A 17,669-nucleotide genomic window follows, 5' to 3' on the forward strand; every position below is an offset into this window, starting at 1 on the left:
ATTTATAAAAGGAGAATTTGATACTAAGTATAAATGGTGCCAATGATTAAATAGTTTTTCGTTTTTTCAAACGATTTATACAATTTTGTGAGACCGTAATGTAATTATAAATACAACTAAAATTCTTTAAAAATTCTTAGACTTAAGTAGGTATGTACGAGTACGTATTAAAGAGTACTTCCTTTAAAAAAATTAAAATTGTGCAATATAGTTCTAAAATGTAGCTAAGACAAATTGACAAACTTAAAAAAAAACACTTCTTATTAGAATTATTTATTTTATTACCTAAAGAAATCGTAATGGATGGTTTACTTTGAGAATTAACGACAGGCAACCAGCTATACAATTGGAAAATAAAACTTAAAATCGTAGCAATACCGGCATTTTGGGTTTCTTTTTGAAATTTTTTTGAAATTTTTTTTTAAAAATAAGCTGCAATAGAAATGTGTCACTTGTTTCTTTCTTAAATTTTTTGCTTTGTACATCGAATCTTCACCACCCTGTACATTTGTGAGAAGAGTTGTTTCCAGTTATTCGAAAATTTAACAAAAAAAAAGTGGACCGTCTTCTAGCCACAAGAAATGCATTTTTATGTCGAGTCCCTTGTCCGACCGTTTAAATTAATTCCTGTTAATAAGGTCGAGACAATTTAAAATATTTGATAAAAGATAACAAAGTGAACGGTTGAGTAATTAGTGAAAGAATTCCCGAGGTAGCAAACGCATTCCTACTACCTGTCATATCTGTTTGTCTTCAAAAAGACGCTGCCGGCTACCGACAACATTCTTTCCGTTTCACGAATTCAATTCATTCGACCCCGAAACATTTTCTTTAGTTGTATGGCTCGTTTTAAGCCTCCCCATGAATTGGATTAAACATCAATTGAAACAAATGTCAGGCTTGGTCGTTTTTATACGGAAAGGTAAAGTCACAGTATGGGTAATCGCATTTTCTCCGTCCACGATAACTATAACAGATTTTTTCGTCTCTAAATTGATTTAGAGACCAGGTGCAGATTTTCAAACGACAGTTGATAGAAAAATAAAACCAACCCTCGCGTTTTAATGCGAGTGGAGGAAAATTAGACGGCGAGGACGTGAAATGTGAAATAACCATCTTCAAGCTGCTTGACTTGGCATCATATCACGCATTCGGCTCGAGACGCTCGGATTGTATCGATTCGGGGAATGAATTAGAGAAATGTTTTTTCATTTCGGTAATCGAATTTATTTGAACAATTCGGGAAAAAATCAGTAACACAAATTTCGAACTTTGATTAAAAATGTTTCTGCAGAAACTTCAAAGCTTTAGGAAAAAGCGACTCTATCCACCTGAATTTTGCTTATTCCGACAGCATTGTACTTTCGCTGGGTTAAAGTTGGGGCAACAGAAAACCTTTTGCTTTCCCAATTTTTTACACTATTTCAAGCAAAACAAAAATCAAAGACAGCAAGGCACAAAGAATGTTGCCTGAAAGAATTTATTAGGCAAGAATATGCACCACTGTTTTGCTGGTGGCGTATAATGTTTTCCTGAAATCAAAATCATTTAAAAATTGATTAGTGATTATTTCCTTATTTTTGTATGAGGGATTATGGCTTTTATTTACGAAGATAAAACTTGCAAAACAAGTAGATGCAAGATAAAAAATAAATTTAAAAAAATATGTATGTTCATCATTTTATATTTTAGTGAAATACCTAATGGTTTTAAGATGTGTTGAAGTTTTTAAGAGTTTGAAAAAATGAAGAAATTGGACGCAAATTCATTCATTTATTAGAACGGCGCAGGGTTCCCTAGACTTTTAGCAATTTCGCAAGCCATTACCGTATTTTCCGAGTGCCATTTTTAAGAGCAATACTCCTCAATGACCGTTCAGGGAGGGCTATCAACGACCTCCACGGGTGCAAAACGTAACGTCCTAATTTCAGATCTAAAGTTTCTTGAAAAAGTATCGATTGAAAGTAATAACACTTCAGTCGGTGTTATAAAACAAAATGTAATTATTACCGAGAACTATAAGATTTGGCCTCGTTACAAACATTCCAAATAATTTTCTTGTATTATGCCAAGTAAACTTTGGTTATTAACTTGGTGTATCCCTATGTAATGATTATGATGAACTGTAATGCAGTGTAGGAGTGTTTCAAAGGTAAAAGCTTGCGGGCACCGAAGTTGCTTCACAAAATGACAGTTGAACACGCTATTAGACCACTAAACTTTCGGAGAAACTGCTCTAGATTTTATTATTAAAATCAAGGATACTGTATTGTTTGTACATTTTTAATTTTTCTTCTTTCAAATGCGAATCGAAAAAAGTCAATAAACAAATGGTATTCTCATTTTTGACATAAATAATCTGAACCTGACAGGGCGTAATTTAGCGTCCACCATGGTAAGACAATAAACAACAAACAAACGAAGAACAATCCTCCTTGTAGGGTTTTTGGGCCAACAAAACACCGTTTCAAACCGCGATGATTCTCGTCTTGCTGGTAGCAGTACCTTTTTTTATAGCAATGTTGGTAACATACATTACATTTGGACTTGTTTTAACTGAATCCGAGCGCTGTGAAGCCCTTTGCTGTGCGTTAAGTACCAAAGTGAAAACAAAAAACGAAATATTAGAAGAGAAAAAAGAGCAACATGGTTTATATGCTGGCAGCGATGATGACAGTAAAGATGACAGGAGACCAGAATACAATCCGGACTCAAAAAAAGCAACAGAGGAACCAGAGGAAGCAGAAGATTCATCAGAATCAACCACATGCCAGTCAGAAAACGAATCAGAAAATAAAAATTTAACTGTGAATGAAACAATTGTCGCAAATACGAAGACAAGTAAAGTGGAAGCTGTAGTATCAAGTTCAGCTCACAAAAAAAGAGATTTAACTCTAAAACAAATTCAACAACAAGAAGACAGTGATGACAGACGAAAAAGATAAAATGTCGCATGTTAGGACAATAAAAGAAGAGCTCCTATAATTTTAAATATAAACATATAGTTCTAATTAATCTTAGTTGCAATTATTTTCCACAATAAACTTTTTTTGCATCTCGCATCAATTATAATTTTAGGCATGTGTCTGCACAAGTGCACAAGTATTTATTTACTTTATAATGTAACATTGATTGTTGGCTATTGCTGCACTTAAACTGATATCAAAGATAAAGAACAATTATAAGTAAATAGTAATCAAAAATCTTATCAGAAGTAAAAGAATGTGTTTATCTCCAAAGGTCAGAGTTTTCGACCTTAAAAAGACAATAATAATTTTTGGTAGCATGGCCACAATGTCGCACTAATCGATCAGAAAATCTGAATTTAATTCATTTTGAAATAAGTAAAAACATGATTTATTTCGATATTAAAAAAAAGTAGCAAATGTGAGAAATAGTCACCTAACTTATTTGTGCTAAAACTTTTACGAGTATTTTGTTTCACAATTAATTAGGCGATTGATGGAATACCACTAGACAAAATATAAATTGTCTACACCAATAAATTGAAAAACACGTTTTAGTTCCTGCTGCCTCAATTTTATTTTCTCATCTTTCTGTATACAAATTTAAAAGTGGCTAATTCTAAATATATAGTGAATTATTTATTGTTTTTGTCTTCATTGCAGTACAATCTATGATTGTTACTCGAATATTGGTCATATCACTCATATCTATAAGTCACGTACTTAAGTTGGTTGGAAAATTTTGTTATCGCAACAATAAAGATCGTTGGTTAAGGGTCACACTATCTCCTAATAATGTCAAGACAAGACCGTATTAGTTATTTATCGATCATTTGATAAGGATTCAGTAACTAAAAATTCAACCTAGACTTTAGAAACTATATTTAAATTCAAATGGTGACTCTGTAAACAATCCCAAAATGAGCAAAACTAACAAGAAATTTATTCTATTCAAAAATAGTGTTTTTTTTTCCACACAATGTTAAGAACCGGAATATGTATCCAGAACATAAAACTCATTTTTTTTTATTTCAAATTTTTTATTTATAACTATTAGTAAAATAAATAATTGTTAGTGTCCCCTTAATTGATAGTGGTTTCATTTTGATTTACTTTAGAAAATTTAATGCATAATTAGTTAATGCAATACTTTATAGTATATTTAATTATAACCTTTTTATAAAAGTGAATTAGTTATGACTCTAATATTATAAAAGTGTGCGTACAATAGTTTGTTAATGTCAGATTACAGGTAGATAATAATGTGACGAATAGTTAAAGGTTACTTATTACAAGTAAAAGTTTAAACTACTTAATAGAAATGATTAAAAGATAAATTAGTGATATTTATTTTTATATAACTTAGATAAGACTAAAAGCCATGGTATTTCTGTTTTATTTTTTTTACATAACAAAAAATTAGTAGGTAATTTTGAACATTTATTAATTATTTTTAGTAACTAATACTTAATTTATTATAGAAAAAGTAATAAATTTATTAAAAAAGTCTAAAAATTCACTTAGCAATAATTACGTGGTGTACTGTTGTAAAATGTACAAACATAGTACTAAATGGTAGATTAACAAATAATAAGTATACAATAGTAGGACCCAGTCATTTCACATTTTTAAAAAGAATTGTCCAAGTCCGGTCAGATGAAACTCCGCCCTTGCCACGTAATTACTGATAATGCAGTTCATGTTATTTTAAAATAATCAACTCGAAATCTGAACTTTGTAACAGACAGAGAATTCAACAGATAAAGTTTTCTATAAGGTTTCAAATTCAAGATTATTCGAACATTGTTTGTTTGAACGTTCTTGTGAACACATACTCTGACTGGCAGGGTAAGTTTACATTTTTTATTTTAAACAATAATTAACTCTGAAGTATTAAGATGGCACCTCCTTTTGATTTGGACACCTCACCACTTAGCGAAGAATCGCGTAAAATTGCCGAACAGGAATTGCGGGAGACGCCTGAAAACGTGGCCAAGGCTTTGCAGGAATTAAGGGAACTTTTGAAAAATGACGACACGATGTACTTCAAAGATGACGATGAAACTCTTATGATTTTCTTGAGACCGTGCAAATTTTACGCGAAAAGTGCCTACGAATTGGTAAGTTGTTTTTTTTTGTAAATTTATATAACTTTGTGTTGTCTATCTTCTTCAAAATTTTATAACAAAGTCGTAAAAGATAAGGGACCGGATTTTGAGTTACGTTCAAATTAATTGCTCGTTGGGTAATAACAACAAATCATATAAAAATTAAAATGTTCCGTGTTGCTTTACTTAATTTTAATTAAAACTATTTGATGTCTAGTTAATTTCTATAGTGAAAATGTAAAATTACTGTGAAACAATGTAAAACAAAATTCGCTACGTAATATTTTAATAAAGGTATTTCATGTTGTTTATAAAAAGTTAATATCGCAATCATCTTATTTTTTCACATTATCCAATTTTAAAAATTACGTTTCTTTGTAGAAATAGGCCCATTAAAATATCATGCACTGAACATTTGCAAAATTAAATGCAATAAAATTATCATAATTTTTAAATTGTACGATTGATAAAATAAAAATTTATACCTTATCATTATTTTATCTTAAAGTGCTGTGCTTAATGTCACATACTATTATCGGATAAATACATTAATTATGCATTTTTTGTTGTTATAGATGAAACGCGTTAGCGATTTCAAGCTGAAGTACAAAGACAATCTAGAAAATTTGATGCCAGAAGATGAAAAACAAGCATTTACGGAACATAATGTCGTTAACGTTTTGACAAACAGAGACAACAAAGGAAGAAGAGTGCTTCTAGTCAATGTTGGAGGTAAGTTTGACATCTCATTTCGCAAAAACTTTTTTTTTTGTAAATTAAAATTTGGACAAAACTTGCAAATTCTGCTTTTATAAATGTATCTACTTGTCACAACAAAAGCGTAATTATTGTCTTGCTAGTCTTTAGCCATAATTATAATAAACAAATAAATATTGTAACCTTTGGACATTCATTTCCAAGCCGTGATTCAAACTAATAATTTGTAAGAACTTTACACATTACACATCAGGTCAAAGTATCTTTTAATAAAAACCAGCAGGTAATGGCCCGTACTTTGTAATTCTGCAGCAAATTCGTGACAGGTTAATTTTTTTCGGACATACTATTTTTAAGTCAGTATTTTAGGATTCTTTTTTTGTCTCCACTCAATATAAAAATTACAAATTGTAACGAAAATATTTTTTTAGCCTTGCGAAGTTCAAGTAACTCTTGAAAGTCAAGGTTGTAGCCGCTTTTGATCAAAATCATCAAAAATTTAAATAAAAAAAATATCCAGAAGTTATTTATTTCTGTGTTTATTTAGGGTCATGGGACACTTCGAAAGTGACATCGGACCAATTGTTCCGTATTTTCTACCTTATCCACGAAGCGGCCGTTTTGGAGCCAGAAACCCAAGTGCGTGGGGTTGTTGTTATAATGGACTTCGATGGTTTGAGTCTGAAACAAATCTCTGCGTTCTCACCCGCTTTCAGTCTCAAGCTGCTTAGTTTTATTCAAGATGCAATGCCGTTGAGACTCAAAGAAGTTCACATGGTCAAACAACCCTTCATTTTTAAAATGGTTTGGCAAATCTTCAAACCTTTTATTAAGGAGAAACTAAAGAATAGAGTACGTTTGGTAGCATTATTAAGTCTCTGGTATTTCTAATAAAATGTGTTACAGATTTTCTTCCATGGAAGCAAAATGTCCAGTCTTCACAAGTACATTGAACCATCGCATCTGCCAAAAGACTACGACGGAACTATGCCTAAAATTGATTACACAGGCGCTGACTGGTATCCCTGCATTGAGAAATATTCCGACCATATACGCACTTTTAACACCTTTGGATACGTGAAGAAATAGACTTGTGTTAAGCTTAAGCTCGACATTATAATCAATATTCATAACAATTATTAGTTATCATGTTATCTTTTCATAAATAAAGACATTCAAAAATATAGTGACCGTTTTTTATTTTAGAAAACTCATGACGCTTGATGTCAAACAAACATTTCAATCAGTTTTCTGTGCTAAAATTAACTTTTCTATAATGCAGCTATAAACCAAGCGTTTCAATTAAAGTTGAAAAACACATGTGACATTAATTAATAATTAATTGTTTGAACAATTTATTTCTTTTGCTAAATTACGTGTGTTTTATGACAATTTGATGTGCTTTATGCTTATGTCTTACAAAATACCATTACAATCATTCACAGCATTTGTCAGTCATATCGTTAAAAGGTGTTTCTTGTGGATTAAGATAACACAAGGACAAAATTTCATAAGCTCACAGCCGATTATTTCTGTGTTACTTAAAAAAGATTATCATTTTTACAAAACAAACTTTAAACTAGAAACTGAATTGCTAGATTTGCAAAATGTATTAAGACACCGCAAATATTTTTCTGATTAAATAGATAAGGCCAGTGGCGAACTTGTTCAAATTTGCACTGAAGAATATCTAGATGAGATAATTCATCTAATTTTAAAAATAAGATAAGTATTGGTTTAATTGATAATTCAGAAAAAAATTGCAGTCCTATTTTACGGTGAGTGAGAACATTTGAAGGGAACTTTTTTTATAACTCAAATTAGTATTAGCTTAAATAAGTATGTTTCAAAACAATATTATTTGACTCGTGCTTTCTAAGCTAGTCAACTAAGAATACAGCAGTGTCACTGATCCAATAAGGCAAATTAAAGCTTTGCCACTCTCTCAAATGTACAATTTTCGATATCGAAGAGCCATCTACAGGATTCGTTAGGAAATGCGGTTAAACCTGGACATAAACCTTCTTCAAATTTCGTGAAAAAATACAATTTCGTCAAATAAGCTTACTTAAATGTTGGAAATAATGCTATTTTGAATCTTTTATATCAAAAAATTAATAAAAAACGTACCATTTTGTATTCCTCACAAATTTAAAAGAGCAATTTAATTGATTTAACAATAATCTTTTGATAAATTAAAGTTTGTTCTTCCTGCTTAGTCCAAAATTTTAATTTGGCCACGTATCTGACGGTAAAATAAAGAATAACACTGTTTTGTCTTCAAATATCATTACCATTTGTGTTTCCCGTGTCAGAAGGTTAATTAAATTTAAAAACATAACAAAACGTGTTGAACGTTGAGTTTCAGTAACATTATTCTGTTGTCACATACACAAAAGTATTCCTGGAAAAGATCTTGCATAATAATTGTGTGATCATTGGTTTATGAAAACGATAAAGTAATGACTCATTTGTGTTAATATTAAATGTGAAGTCCAGGGTGAGTACATAAATTTGTACTTTTGGAAAAATCAAATTGCAAATATTTCCGTATTTTCTAAAAATTGTGTTGTTTCGGGCAGAGGTCACGCTGAGAAAACATATTTGGGTCCTGCTGAGCCATCGAGCAAATGACCCTTTAGCTCACAATTAAAATTTAATTACTATTCTGTTGTTAAAACTACACGAAATCATGACTAAGAATATACAAATACACAAACAATGAACTTGTCATTATCGTGTTTGTACCTTTTCGAGAGGGGCGTATTTAAGCATCTGCTGGTGATTTCACATTACCCATGTGCATCAGCTCCAGCACAGCTAGCTTGCAAGCGAACTGTGTTTAGTGCCTTTTTTGTATTTTATTAGGTCAGTTAAGATGGGCCTCCGTGTAGAAAAAGGAGACGACAATGTGCCATTTGTGCAATTGGGAGAATGCCAGTTGAGGCTTGATTTAGAAGATTTAGACGAAACGTACAAAGAACGTGCCAAAAATGAGCTTCGGGAAACCCCGGAAGTTGTCGAAAATGCTTTACGGGAATTCAGAGAATTTATTCAAAGTAAGTAAAAACTGCTTTTAACTTTTTTCATTGTTTTTTAAATTAGTATACATTGCGCGTACTTTAAAATTCCTGCTAGTTTCCTGCAGATATGTGGTTATCGGGGGAATTTTATCAACCAGCTGTTGGATGCAGAATTTTAGAATAGTTTGATTTAATTCTCATTGCAATTAATAGCAATAAAAACAAAACGAGCAACGGTATGTTGGTACTTGATCCTTTGCAATGAACTTGAGAAACATTTACGAAAGGTAACGCAACTTTACTTAAAAGGATCCAGAAGCGTGTATTCCATTTGTAATAATCATGTGAGTGCTACACAATTTACAAAATAGTCGTGTTAAGTAGAATCGACCGCTTAATGAAAATTTCTTTAACCTTTTAACAATTGTCCGACCTCTCTATTTAGTTTAAATTCAAACCGAGATTCGTGCTTTGAACTCCTCCGTAGGTCATTTACCGGCAAAGCCGCAAGTTAGTCTTCACACGATAATAAATATCAATATCGTTTCTAAAAGACAAATAATTTTTCAGTGCTAGTTTAAAACTCTGAAAAATTAGTATTTCAGACAAGGCTAAAGTTAACCTTGGACAACAAGAAGTAAAGGCCAGTATAAATTTCAATATATTGCACTCACACATAATAGACACAAAGTGACAATAATAATTTACTTTCAATTGCCAAAAAAAACCTTGATAATTAAATGTTTCAGAGGAGCCTGGTTTACATTTACCCCTCGACGACGTCAACTTTTTGCTAAAGTTCTTAAGACCTTTTAAATTTTATCCCGACAGTGCATTTCGCGTCGTAAGTACATTTTTCATTTCGCATCACATCGGTGAATATTTCTTTTTAGTTGAAAAAGTTTTATAAGTTCAAACTGAAACATCCGAAATATGGCGTAGACGTGACGCCTAACAGCGTAAGACATGTTTTTGATAATGAAGTGTTTGTTTTCCTACCAACTAGAACTCCGACGGGATCAAGGATAATGATTATTAACGCAGGAAGTATGGAAATCATAAAAGTAAAAGAGACACTTTTTTGAATATTTTTTCAAGCTAAGTGGAATCCAAAGGACGTAGCTGTGGCAGACATGTTCAGAGCTATTATGGTGGCCATAGAGATTGCAATGTTGGAGCCAAAGACACAAGTAGCTGGTGTTCACGTTATTTTAAACATGGAAGGATTTTCCCTAAACCACGTGTATCAGTTCTCGCCAACTGTCGCAAAGCTTATGGTGGATTGGGTGCAGGTTGGCCTTTTTTTCATCTAGCATTTCTACTAAAAAAAATTTTTACCAACTTTTGCAGGATTGTGCCCCAGTCAGACTGAAGGGAATTCACATTATAAATCAGTCGATATTCTTCAACATGGTCTATGCCATTTTTAAACCTTTTATTGGAGAAAAACTTAAAAAAAGAGTAAGAGAACGAGTGACAATACCGAAAAATAACAGCAATTTTGTAGTTATTTTTCCACGGTTCTAATAAGGAAATACTTTGTAAACATATGTCGGCCGATGCCTTGCCCACACATTTCGGAGGTAGCGGAAAGGTACCAGAATACCCAGGACGATTGCTTTCAGAAATGCTGTTTTTTTACGAAGAACTTTTTGAAAGTACGGACGCATTTTTTGTTTTGTGGTTTTAAGTAAGATTTCTGTTTCAGAATTCAACAGCTACCGGTATATTAAAGAAACCTAATGAGTTGGTTTACATCTGCGTATTTTTCAAATTGTAAAATTAAATATTTTTTAAATAAAATAATTACGAAAACGATTTTGATTTATTATCAGTGGGTGAAAATGAGACAAAACAGCGTTTATGACAATTTTATTCTTGAGCAATAACCAGTGTTCCTCATTTAACGCATTATAAAAAATTAAGTTATTTTACGATACAACAAAATATCAACAATCTTTCCTATTAATACACGACTTATCATGAATATAAAAGTATACAACACACCCAATTATCTACCTCTAAATAAAAAAGTGATTTTTGGAATGTTTTGACTAATACTTGACTAACTGCGGTGTTTGTTATTTTTCCACCTTCTTGTTATATCCGTAACTGTTGATTGCTGAAAAAAGACAGTTACGACAATTACATAACACTGGTCGAAAACATACCTTCATATTCTTTATCACATTGCAACAGAAGCTCCAACCACTGTGGTCCATTGATTCTGGGCAAGTTTAAGCTTCCTCCATAACATTCAGGCAAGCATTTGGGACTGATATGTTGATGCAGGGATTTACGGTCAGTTCCGTGGAAAATAATCCTGTTCCTTAGTTTTTCCCGCAAGAATGGTTTAAACAAATTGAACACGATTTTGAAAATGTAGGGCTGATTGACAATATGAATGTTTTTAATCCTCAGGGGAACGCTATCCTGAAAAATTACGATTTGTTAAAGGATTTCTTTTATAAAACAATACCTACTTGTAGCCAATCGACAATCCTTTTGGCAAACATCGGCGTGAATTTCGTTGTTTGTGATAAAGACAGGCCATCCATATCGAAAACAACAACAGCACCACAAACTTGAGTTTCAGGTTCTAGCATGGCAAGTTCTAAAAATAGGACGGCACCTTTGAAAACCTCGTCCAGAGTAACTTCGCTAGTTTTCCATTTTTCTAAAAAAAATTAAAAGTAGCGCCGGAAACATTTATAGTCATAGTGCTTACTTCCTAGTTCAAGGATCAAGATTCTTCTTCCTAACTGATCTCTGTTGGGTTGGACTGTCAAAATGTTCTGTTCGAAAATATTTTTCTCTTTGCTAGGCACTAGACCATTATAGATGTCGGAATGTTTCACTTTAAAACTATAATATCTCTTAATCTAAAATCATCAAGTTAACAAAGTTTATTTTTTTTAATAATTACGAACCAATTCTAAGGCACTTTCGGGATAAAATTTACATGGCCGCAAGAACCTGATGAGCCACTGGTCATTTTCCAATGGAACATGCAGATCTTTTTCCTCTAAAGAAATGACAAAATAAATAAACACAAAAATTGTTGAGATATCCACACCTTTTAGAAGATCTCTTAACGTGGAAACTGCCTCCCTTGAAACATCAGGAGTTTCTCTAAGTTCCTTCCTCGCAATTTCTCTTGCTTCTGGTGACAAATCCTCAAGCTCAAGGTGCAAATTGTAATCTCCAACTTGAACTGTAGGAAGTTGGGTCATTTCAGACAACATGTTGGGTGCAACTGAAAAAAAACACACATTTTTCTAACTTATAGTTACAGTTCTACTAATAATTGTTTAATTGAATGTGACGTAAGAAATCAAAATTTGCATAATTGTGTTTAATTTTCAAATAATCGAAAAATGGTGTTGACGCATTTTTTTGTTATCAAAAGCGTAATAAAATTGCAAATCAAGTTACAAAAAAGCTGAGAATTATTTGGTATTCAGGAAAAATAGGTAAAAACGTGGTAATTTATCTGTTTTTAATGAATTTTGTAAATTTCTTAAGTCCACATTTGAAACCGCTTTATCGATTAGATACTCAGGAAGATAAAAAAGATACAAAAAACGGCCTTGGATTTTATTTATAAAAAACTTCAGAATCTACGTCTTACATAACACTATTAGTATGCATCCAAAGTTCAACAACAGTAATTGTTAATTATGAAAGAAACCTTAAGGAAAAGCCTTGAACACGAACGTCTTGATGTTCGAAAAAATGTAAAATTGTTTTGTGGACTAGTGAGTACTGCGTATGCAAACAAAGCAATTACCAAACCTTATTCATATCTTCTTTGTAAATTTTCCAGTTACTATAACTGCTTTTCTATTAATAATTCCTAATCGTTTTATTATTGCACGTTATGTTATGAAGTACGTCTGTAATAAAATAAACTACCATTGCCTTTGTAAAAGCAATAAAAATATTATTTGCTACTAATTAACCAATTATGTACGTTGACCATTAATTCATTATTTTGCGATGTAAAATTTGTATTTTGATAATTATTATCACACCTTTTAATAAATTGCATACAAGTGTTGTTTTTAAACACGACAGCTTTTAATTCATTTTCACTTCATTCAATTGACTAGTGAAAGTTATTATCAAATTATCATAGCCTTAGTGTGTGTCGTACGAAGTTAATACAAGTCTCAAGTCTGACGATTGTAAATTTTAAAAATAAATTTTTGTTTAATTATATTTTAATTATAAAATGTGCGCACATTAAAAACTCATCTAGTGTAATCACAATTCAGTATTATGCAGATCATTTATGAATTAAGATCGTCATAAGTCAAAGAAGAAATATTGGAAAATGGAAATAAATCGTCCTGAAATTATAATACCAAAGGTTGGTATTAATGATCTTGTTCACATTGATTCCTTTGACTTCTGTGGTTAACGACAATTAAAATGATTGTTTTGTTTTGAATAAAGAGTTTTGAAATTTACAAGCATTTAGATACAGTCTAATTTAACAAGGTTCCTAATGGTGTTATTTATTACCTACTGCATATTAAAAAACTAGAAAGTTGTTTAAATCAATTTTGTTTTTTTTTGTCTACACGACACACATTCTATTGATTTTATGAATAAATCTGGATTTAATAAAATGCAGGAGATAACAACAAATATATTCTAGAGAATTTTGTAAAATCAAAATATTATTTTTATAGATCCACTTAATTCTTCCTTTTGCAACTCTTAAAATTCATCTTACACCTCCACTAATTTGCTGACGTCAATATAAGTAACCCTGACTAATATGTAAAAAAACTAAAAGGTTTGGGTAATACCAGTTCTTATACCCAAGTGGAAATTTTGTAACAAAGTTTAAAACCTGTTCTAACAATTCTCTGTGGCTAAAAACTGTCGCACGTTATTAATAAGTGAAAAATGTTAATTTATTAACAAAAATACCGCTTAATTAATTACGCAAAACGTAAAACTTGTATGCAAATAATAGGATTTTAGAAATAAATAGATTGTTTTTAAACTGATTCCAATAATATTGTTCACACCAAATAAAAATGTATTTTCTAAGTTTTAAAAATTTCATAAAAATAAAAAATAGTAGAAACCACATAGTAAAAACTCTGACGTAAAACAGGTCAAATAAAGCTTTAAAACATTGATTGTGGGTAAATATTTGACACCATAGGTCACATAAATGCAAGAGAAAAACGAAATCGTGTTAAAAAGTGGTGCTTTTTTGGTGCGCTCATGCAGGAAAATTGTGTGTTATAAACAAAATGATAATGACTTACTCGACATCTTCGCTTCTTTCACTGTTTCAACGACCACACAACTTTCTAAGCAGGAACGAGAACCTGATCTCAAACTAATCTTCTGTTTGTGTTAAGTTAGTTTTCATGCAGGTGCCAAGAATTTAAAATGACATGCGCAGGATTGTGTGTTTTTTCCATTGCATTTTGCATTTGGGGGAAAGAGACTAAGAGGAGGTCGATGAAATGAGTTCTTGCGTCAGTCTAATTAGTAATCGTGGTAAATACACTACATAAAATTGTGCAAGTAGTAAAAAGATGAAGGTCGGATGTGCCGACTGTGCCAAATAACCTCGCGTTTCACACACAAAAAAAAACAATGAAAAAATTTGTTATTAAACCGCACTTGTTTATTCTACTCCTACCCACTGCTCCTTTTTTTTCCCACAAAAATTGAATTAGAGACACAGAAATTGGCAGTGATTAGTCTGCTTCAAATGCCATGTAATCGAACAAAATTATTAAAAAATATATTTTATTACCTTAATTACACGTACAATTAACATTAATTGTGGCAAAAATATTCCTCTGTTTAAGAACTTGTTTGCTACGTGTTTATAAGTTATTGGTATCACTTGTCCAGAAAATCATTTTTGCTCTAATGAATTATTAGCTAATAATAAGTTTTCGGCCACCAATTAGGTATTATAGTCTTAGAACTAGTTATAGATTTTTTTGTATTTTTCCTTCATAAAATATATAATTCATATTTAACTCAAGAGTAATGATTGAAAAAAATTGTTACTTGATGAGCTTAGTCAACAAATAAGTTGATCATTGGAAATAAAATGACGGCAGCCAACAATTCACTACATCAATCAACAAAATGGTGACTCATTTTTAAAGACACGCTAGATGATTATAGCAAAATGGTGTAATGTTATTAGTGTAATAGGATAATGCGTAACTTGACTTTTCGGAGATTTATCAATTTCCTCTTCGTAAGGACAAAATCATCCGGCAAACTATTAAAAAAGCATTTTCTGTCTAGTTGAAGTTAAATTTTTGCGTTTTTTCTGACAAAATAATAACACACAGTATGTAATGATTTAATGAAGTAACTCTTTTATAAAATCTCTATTTATAACCTTGACAGATGACGAAGAACCATTGAAGTCAACATGCATACACCTCTAGGCTGCTTTCCATTGAATGCCAAGTGATGCAACTCTACGATTTGATTCTTTTCGTAATTTATGTAAACATAATTATGTAACTAGTATTTTAAAAATGGTTTTTGTAATCTAGTACAAAAAAGCAACGATTCGTCGTTGACTTTAGCTTCAGTTCCAGCTATATAAATTAAAAAAAGCAAAGTAATTTTCTTGTACCAATGAGAAAGGTCTATGAAGGACCTAATTTTGCAAAGTTATCAACTGAGTTGGCATAAAAGTTTGTATGTTATCTGGTTCTTTTGTATTATCTTATCAAACCGGGAATAACGCCCAACTGTATCATATTTTATCACATGAAGGCGGTAAACTATTATGTTTACAATTATCTACTCGAAAATTGCCTTATATTCGTAGTTTCCGAATAAAAAATCCATTCATTAAAAATGTATTAATGGAATATTTTATAAACAAGAATCTCGTTTTGTGACACATTTTTTCTTTCATTTACAGATTAGGTAGTCAAAAAGTTGACTACAAAATAAAATAAAAACAAAAAATCTCCACTTTAATAAACTTTCAGCTCGGTTTAGCAAAACTTTCTCAAAAACTGAGTCGGTTGATTCAACCACGTCATTTATTTGCTTCGTATCGGCCTTATGACGTTAACTATAACTTTATCAGAGTTCACTTACAAAACGTTAAAATTGGTAGCCTCCATAATGAATATTAAAATATGTTAATGGCCATACTCATACCGTCTGACATGAATTAGCAGAAATATCACTTTAAAAACCTACTTTATTAATGTTACTTTAGAACAGAAAAACCAAGATGACACCGCAGGGAAAAACCATTGTAAATTACATATTTGAAACATTTTTATTGATAGTGTTTAGTGTTTTTAAATTATTATTATTATTAAATATTTCTTGAGTGAATTTCAATTTTAAATACAGAATTTTCACTGTTTCACGAAAATACATTTACGCCAAATTTTGTCAGATAAAATCAGCAGAGAAAATAACGGAACGGTTCCAGTGTTTAATTTAAACAATTGGCACTAATTTCACTTTTCGTGTTTAAACGCGAACTAAAAACGTTGTTCCAATAATTACAAATTAATGCGAAAACTCAGTTTTTAATAAATTGCACCACAATGCTCCGTTACGCATTTTAAACAGAAGGAATACTTTCGTAAAAGCCCTTCAGCCTTCAGAAGTGAAAACTGCCTCGTTTCGATGACCGTCACCCTTTAATCTTTCATGCTGATTGTTGTTTTTAATATCGCTAATAAGCAAAAATATACTTTATTTATAAAACAAAGTCAAGGTCGAACCACGAATGCAAACTGGTAATTATTGGATGCAATTTATGACTTTTCGCCAGATCACACTCGTCTATATTTACACATCTAACATTTGCACCTCACCTGTGCGAAACCTTTCAATAAAACAAACAAATTATCGAGATGCGAAAAATGCTACACAATTAGAACAAATATTTTGGTTCATGTTATTGTGAACAACATCGCATTCGCCTTGACATGTTGAGTGATTGTATCACTAACAATATTTCTATGATTATTATCGTCGCTGGCATTTCCGCAAAATCTTTCAAAACATACAATTTTTCTCATAGGTTACTGAGTAATCGCTAATTTTGACGCTGTAGAAATAAATATCTTGTGCAGGTGATTATCCTTATGCAAGGTTAAACAAGATAGGTCATCCACTGGTGTCTTAACGTCACTGTAAATCCCCTTGATGTTGAGGTGCCGGTTTTCATTGCCACTCGGGGAAATATTTTTTTTTCATTAAATATTTTTGCAATTTATGAAACGATTTACTCAAAGATGAGATACTACAATTACTACATGGCGAGGCAACTTTATCATACGCTCGTGCAAAAGTGACCTAGTTTGGTGCAATTTACGAATTTTAATTTTCTAAATTGCATTAAATGTAAACCTACTTACTTTCTTTTGTTACGGGGACATAAATAATTTTAACTTCTGGTAAATCCCCCGTTTCCTCAATTTCACTGTTTTTATTTTTGCCCATTTTAAACCGAATACACTGTAAAACTGGCTCGTCACTACGATAACTTTACCTAAACGATAACTTTCGATTTTTCTGAATTATTCATAAACTCGGTATGCGCTAAAGGTCCGCTTACACAACGTTCGCATGCGTAACTGAAAGTGAGCAAGATTTCCACAATCGCTCCGTCTTATGTGTAGCAGACCGGTCAGTGGTGCAAAAAAATATTAACAATTCGTTTGTTGTTGCACGTCTGTATTTGGTCGGAAAATTTTCATATTAAGAATATGGTTTTTTACAAGGAATCGATTATTCAAATAATTCGCCTAATAGCCTATTACGCCCATTACACATACGAACGCATAATAATGCCCCTAAATTTTTAATAATTATGT

At 31.6% G+C, this 17,669-nt stretch overlaps 3 protein-coding genes across 6 annotated transcripts; 2 read left to right on the forward strand and 1 right to left on the reverse strand.

The window, feature by feature from the left end:
* Positions 1-4,673: 4,673 nt before the first annotated feature.
* LOC663471 (uncharacterized protein) lies at positions 4,674-6,977 on the forward strand. Of its 2 annotated transcripts, none has more exons than XM_008195519.3 (5): positions 4,674-4,814; positions 4,865-5,086; positions 5,650-5,806; positions 6,339-6,643; positions 6,698-6,977. In XM_008195519.3, exons 2-5 carry the CDS (start codon positions 4,865-4,867, stop codon positions 6,878-6,880), a joined length of 867 nt encoding a protein of 288 aa, XP_008193741.1. In that variant the 5' UTR covers positions 4,674-4,814; the 3' UTR covers positions 6,881-6,977. The 2 variants fall into 2 exon arrangements, with proteins under 2 accessions (XP_008193741.1, XP_974607.1); XM_969514.5 differs by having other exon boundaries at positions 4,724-4,814; positions 4,858-5,086.
* A 1,153-nt stretch (positions 6,978-8,130) lies between these two features.
* On the forward strand, positions 8,131-10,629 carry LOC100141676 (alpha-tocopherol transfer protein). 2 transcript variants are annotated; one of them, XM_064356705.1, is made up of 8 exons: positions 8,131-8,291; positions 8,660-8,850; positions 9,564-9,658; positions 9,708-9,861; positions 9,913-10,106; positions 10,165-10,275; positions 10,322-10,472; positions 10,523-10,629. In XM_064356705.1, exons 2-8 carry the CDS (start codon positions 8,670-8,672, stop codon positions 10,555-10,557), a joined length of 921 nt encoding a protein of 306 aa, XP_064212775.1. In that variant the 5' UTR covers positions 8,131-8,291; positions 8,660-8,669; the 3' UTR covers positions 10,558-10,629. The 2 variants fall into 2 exon arrangements, with proteins under 2 accessions (XP_064212775.1, XP_001815618.1); XM_001815566.4 differs by lacking the exon at positions 8,131-8,291 and having other exon boundaries at positions 8,517-8,850.
* Positions 10,630-10,671: 42 nt separating this feature from the next.
* On the reverse strand, positions 10,672-17,438 carry LOC663438 (alpha-tocopherol transfer protein-like). Of its 2 annotated transcripts, none has more exons than XM_008195517.3 (7): positions 17,211-17,438; positions 11,891-12,070; positions 11,745-11,839; positions 11,543-11,696; positions 11,298-11,491; positions 10,986-11,247; positions 10,672-10,936 (listed from the first exon to the last, which is right to left on the reverse strand). In XM_008195517.3, exons 1-7 carry the CDS (start codon positions 17,293-17,295, stop codon positions 10,896-10,898), a joined length of 1,011 nt encoding a protein of 336 aa, XP_008193739.1. In that variant the 5' UTR covers positions 17,296-17,438; the 3' UTR covers positions 10,672-10,895. The 2 variants fall into 2 exon arrangements, with proteins under 2 accessions (XP_008193739.1, XP_008193740.1); XM_008195518.3 differs by lacking the exon at positions 17,211-17,438 and adding an exon at positions 14,103-14,254.
* Between the last annotated feature and the right edge of the window lie 231 nt (positions 17,439-17,669).

Source organism: Tribolium castaneum, chromosome 5, assembly GCF_031307605.1.
Source record: "Tribolium castaneum strain GA2 chromosome 5, icTriCast1.1, whole genome shotgun sequence".
Lineage (NCBI taxonomy): Eukaryota > Metazoa > Arthropoda > Insecta > Coleoptera > Tenebrionidae > Tribolium > Tribolium castaneum.

What these genes read in the sequence shown, in the direction of transcription:
- LOC663471 (XM_008195519.3), top strand. Translation starts at nt 4,865, where the DNA reads ATGGCACCTCCTTTTGATTTGGACACCTCACCACTTAGCGAAGAATCG. An exon ending in GCTTCTAGTCAATGTTGGAG is followed by an intron (nt 5,807 to 6,338) that starts GTAAGTTTGACA and finishes GTGTTTATTTAG; the next exon opens with GGTCATGGGACACTTCGAAA. An exon ending in AGGAGAAACTAAAGAATAGA is followed by an intron (nt 6,644 to 6,697) that starts GTACGTTTGGTA and finishes AATGTGTTACAG; the next exon opens with ATTTTCTTCCATGGAAGCAA.
- LOC100141676 (XM_064356705.1), top strand. Translation starts at nt 8,670, where the DNA reads ATGGGCCTCCGTGTAGAAAAAGGAGACGACAATGTGCCATTTGTGCAA. An exon ending in CCGACAGTGCATTTCGCGTC is followed by an intron (nt 9,659 to 9,707) that starts GTAAGTACATTT and finishes ATTTCTTTTTAG; the next exon opens with TTGAAAAAGTTTTATAAGTT. An exon ending in TTATGGTGGATTGGGTGCAG is followed by an intron (nt 10,107 to 10,164) that starts GTTGGCCTTTTT and finishes CAACTTTTGCAG; the next exon opens with GATTGTGCCCCAGTCAGACT.
- LOC663438 (XM_008195517.3), bottom strand. Translation starts at nt 17,295, where the DNA reads ATGGGCAAAAATAAAAACAGTGAAATTGAGGAAACGGGGGATTTACCA. An exon ending in TGTCCCCGTAACAAAAGAAA is followed by an intron (nt 12,071 to 17,210) that starts GTAAGTAGGTTT and finishes GTTTTTTTTCAG; the next exon opens with TTGCACCCAACATGTTGTCT. An exon ending in CTTGATCCTTGAACTAGGAA is followed by an intron (nt 11,492 to 11,542) that starts GTAAGCACTATG and finishes AATTTTTTTTAG; the next exon opens with AAAAATGGAAAACTAGCGAA.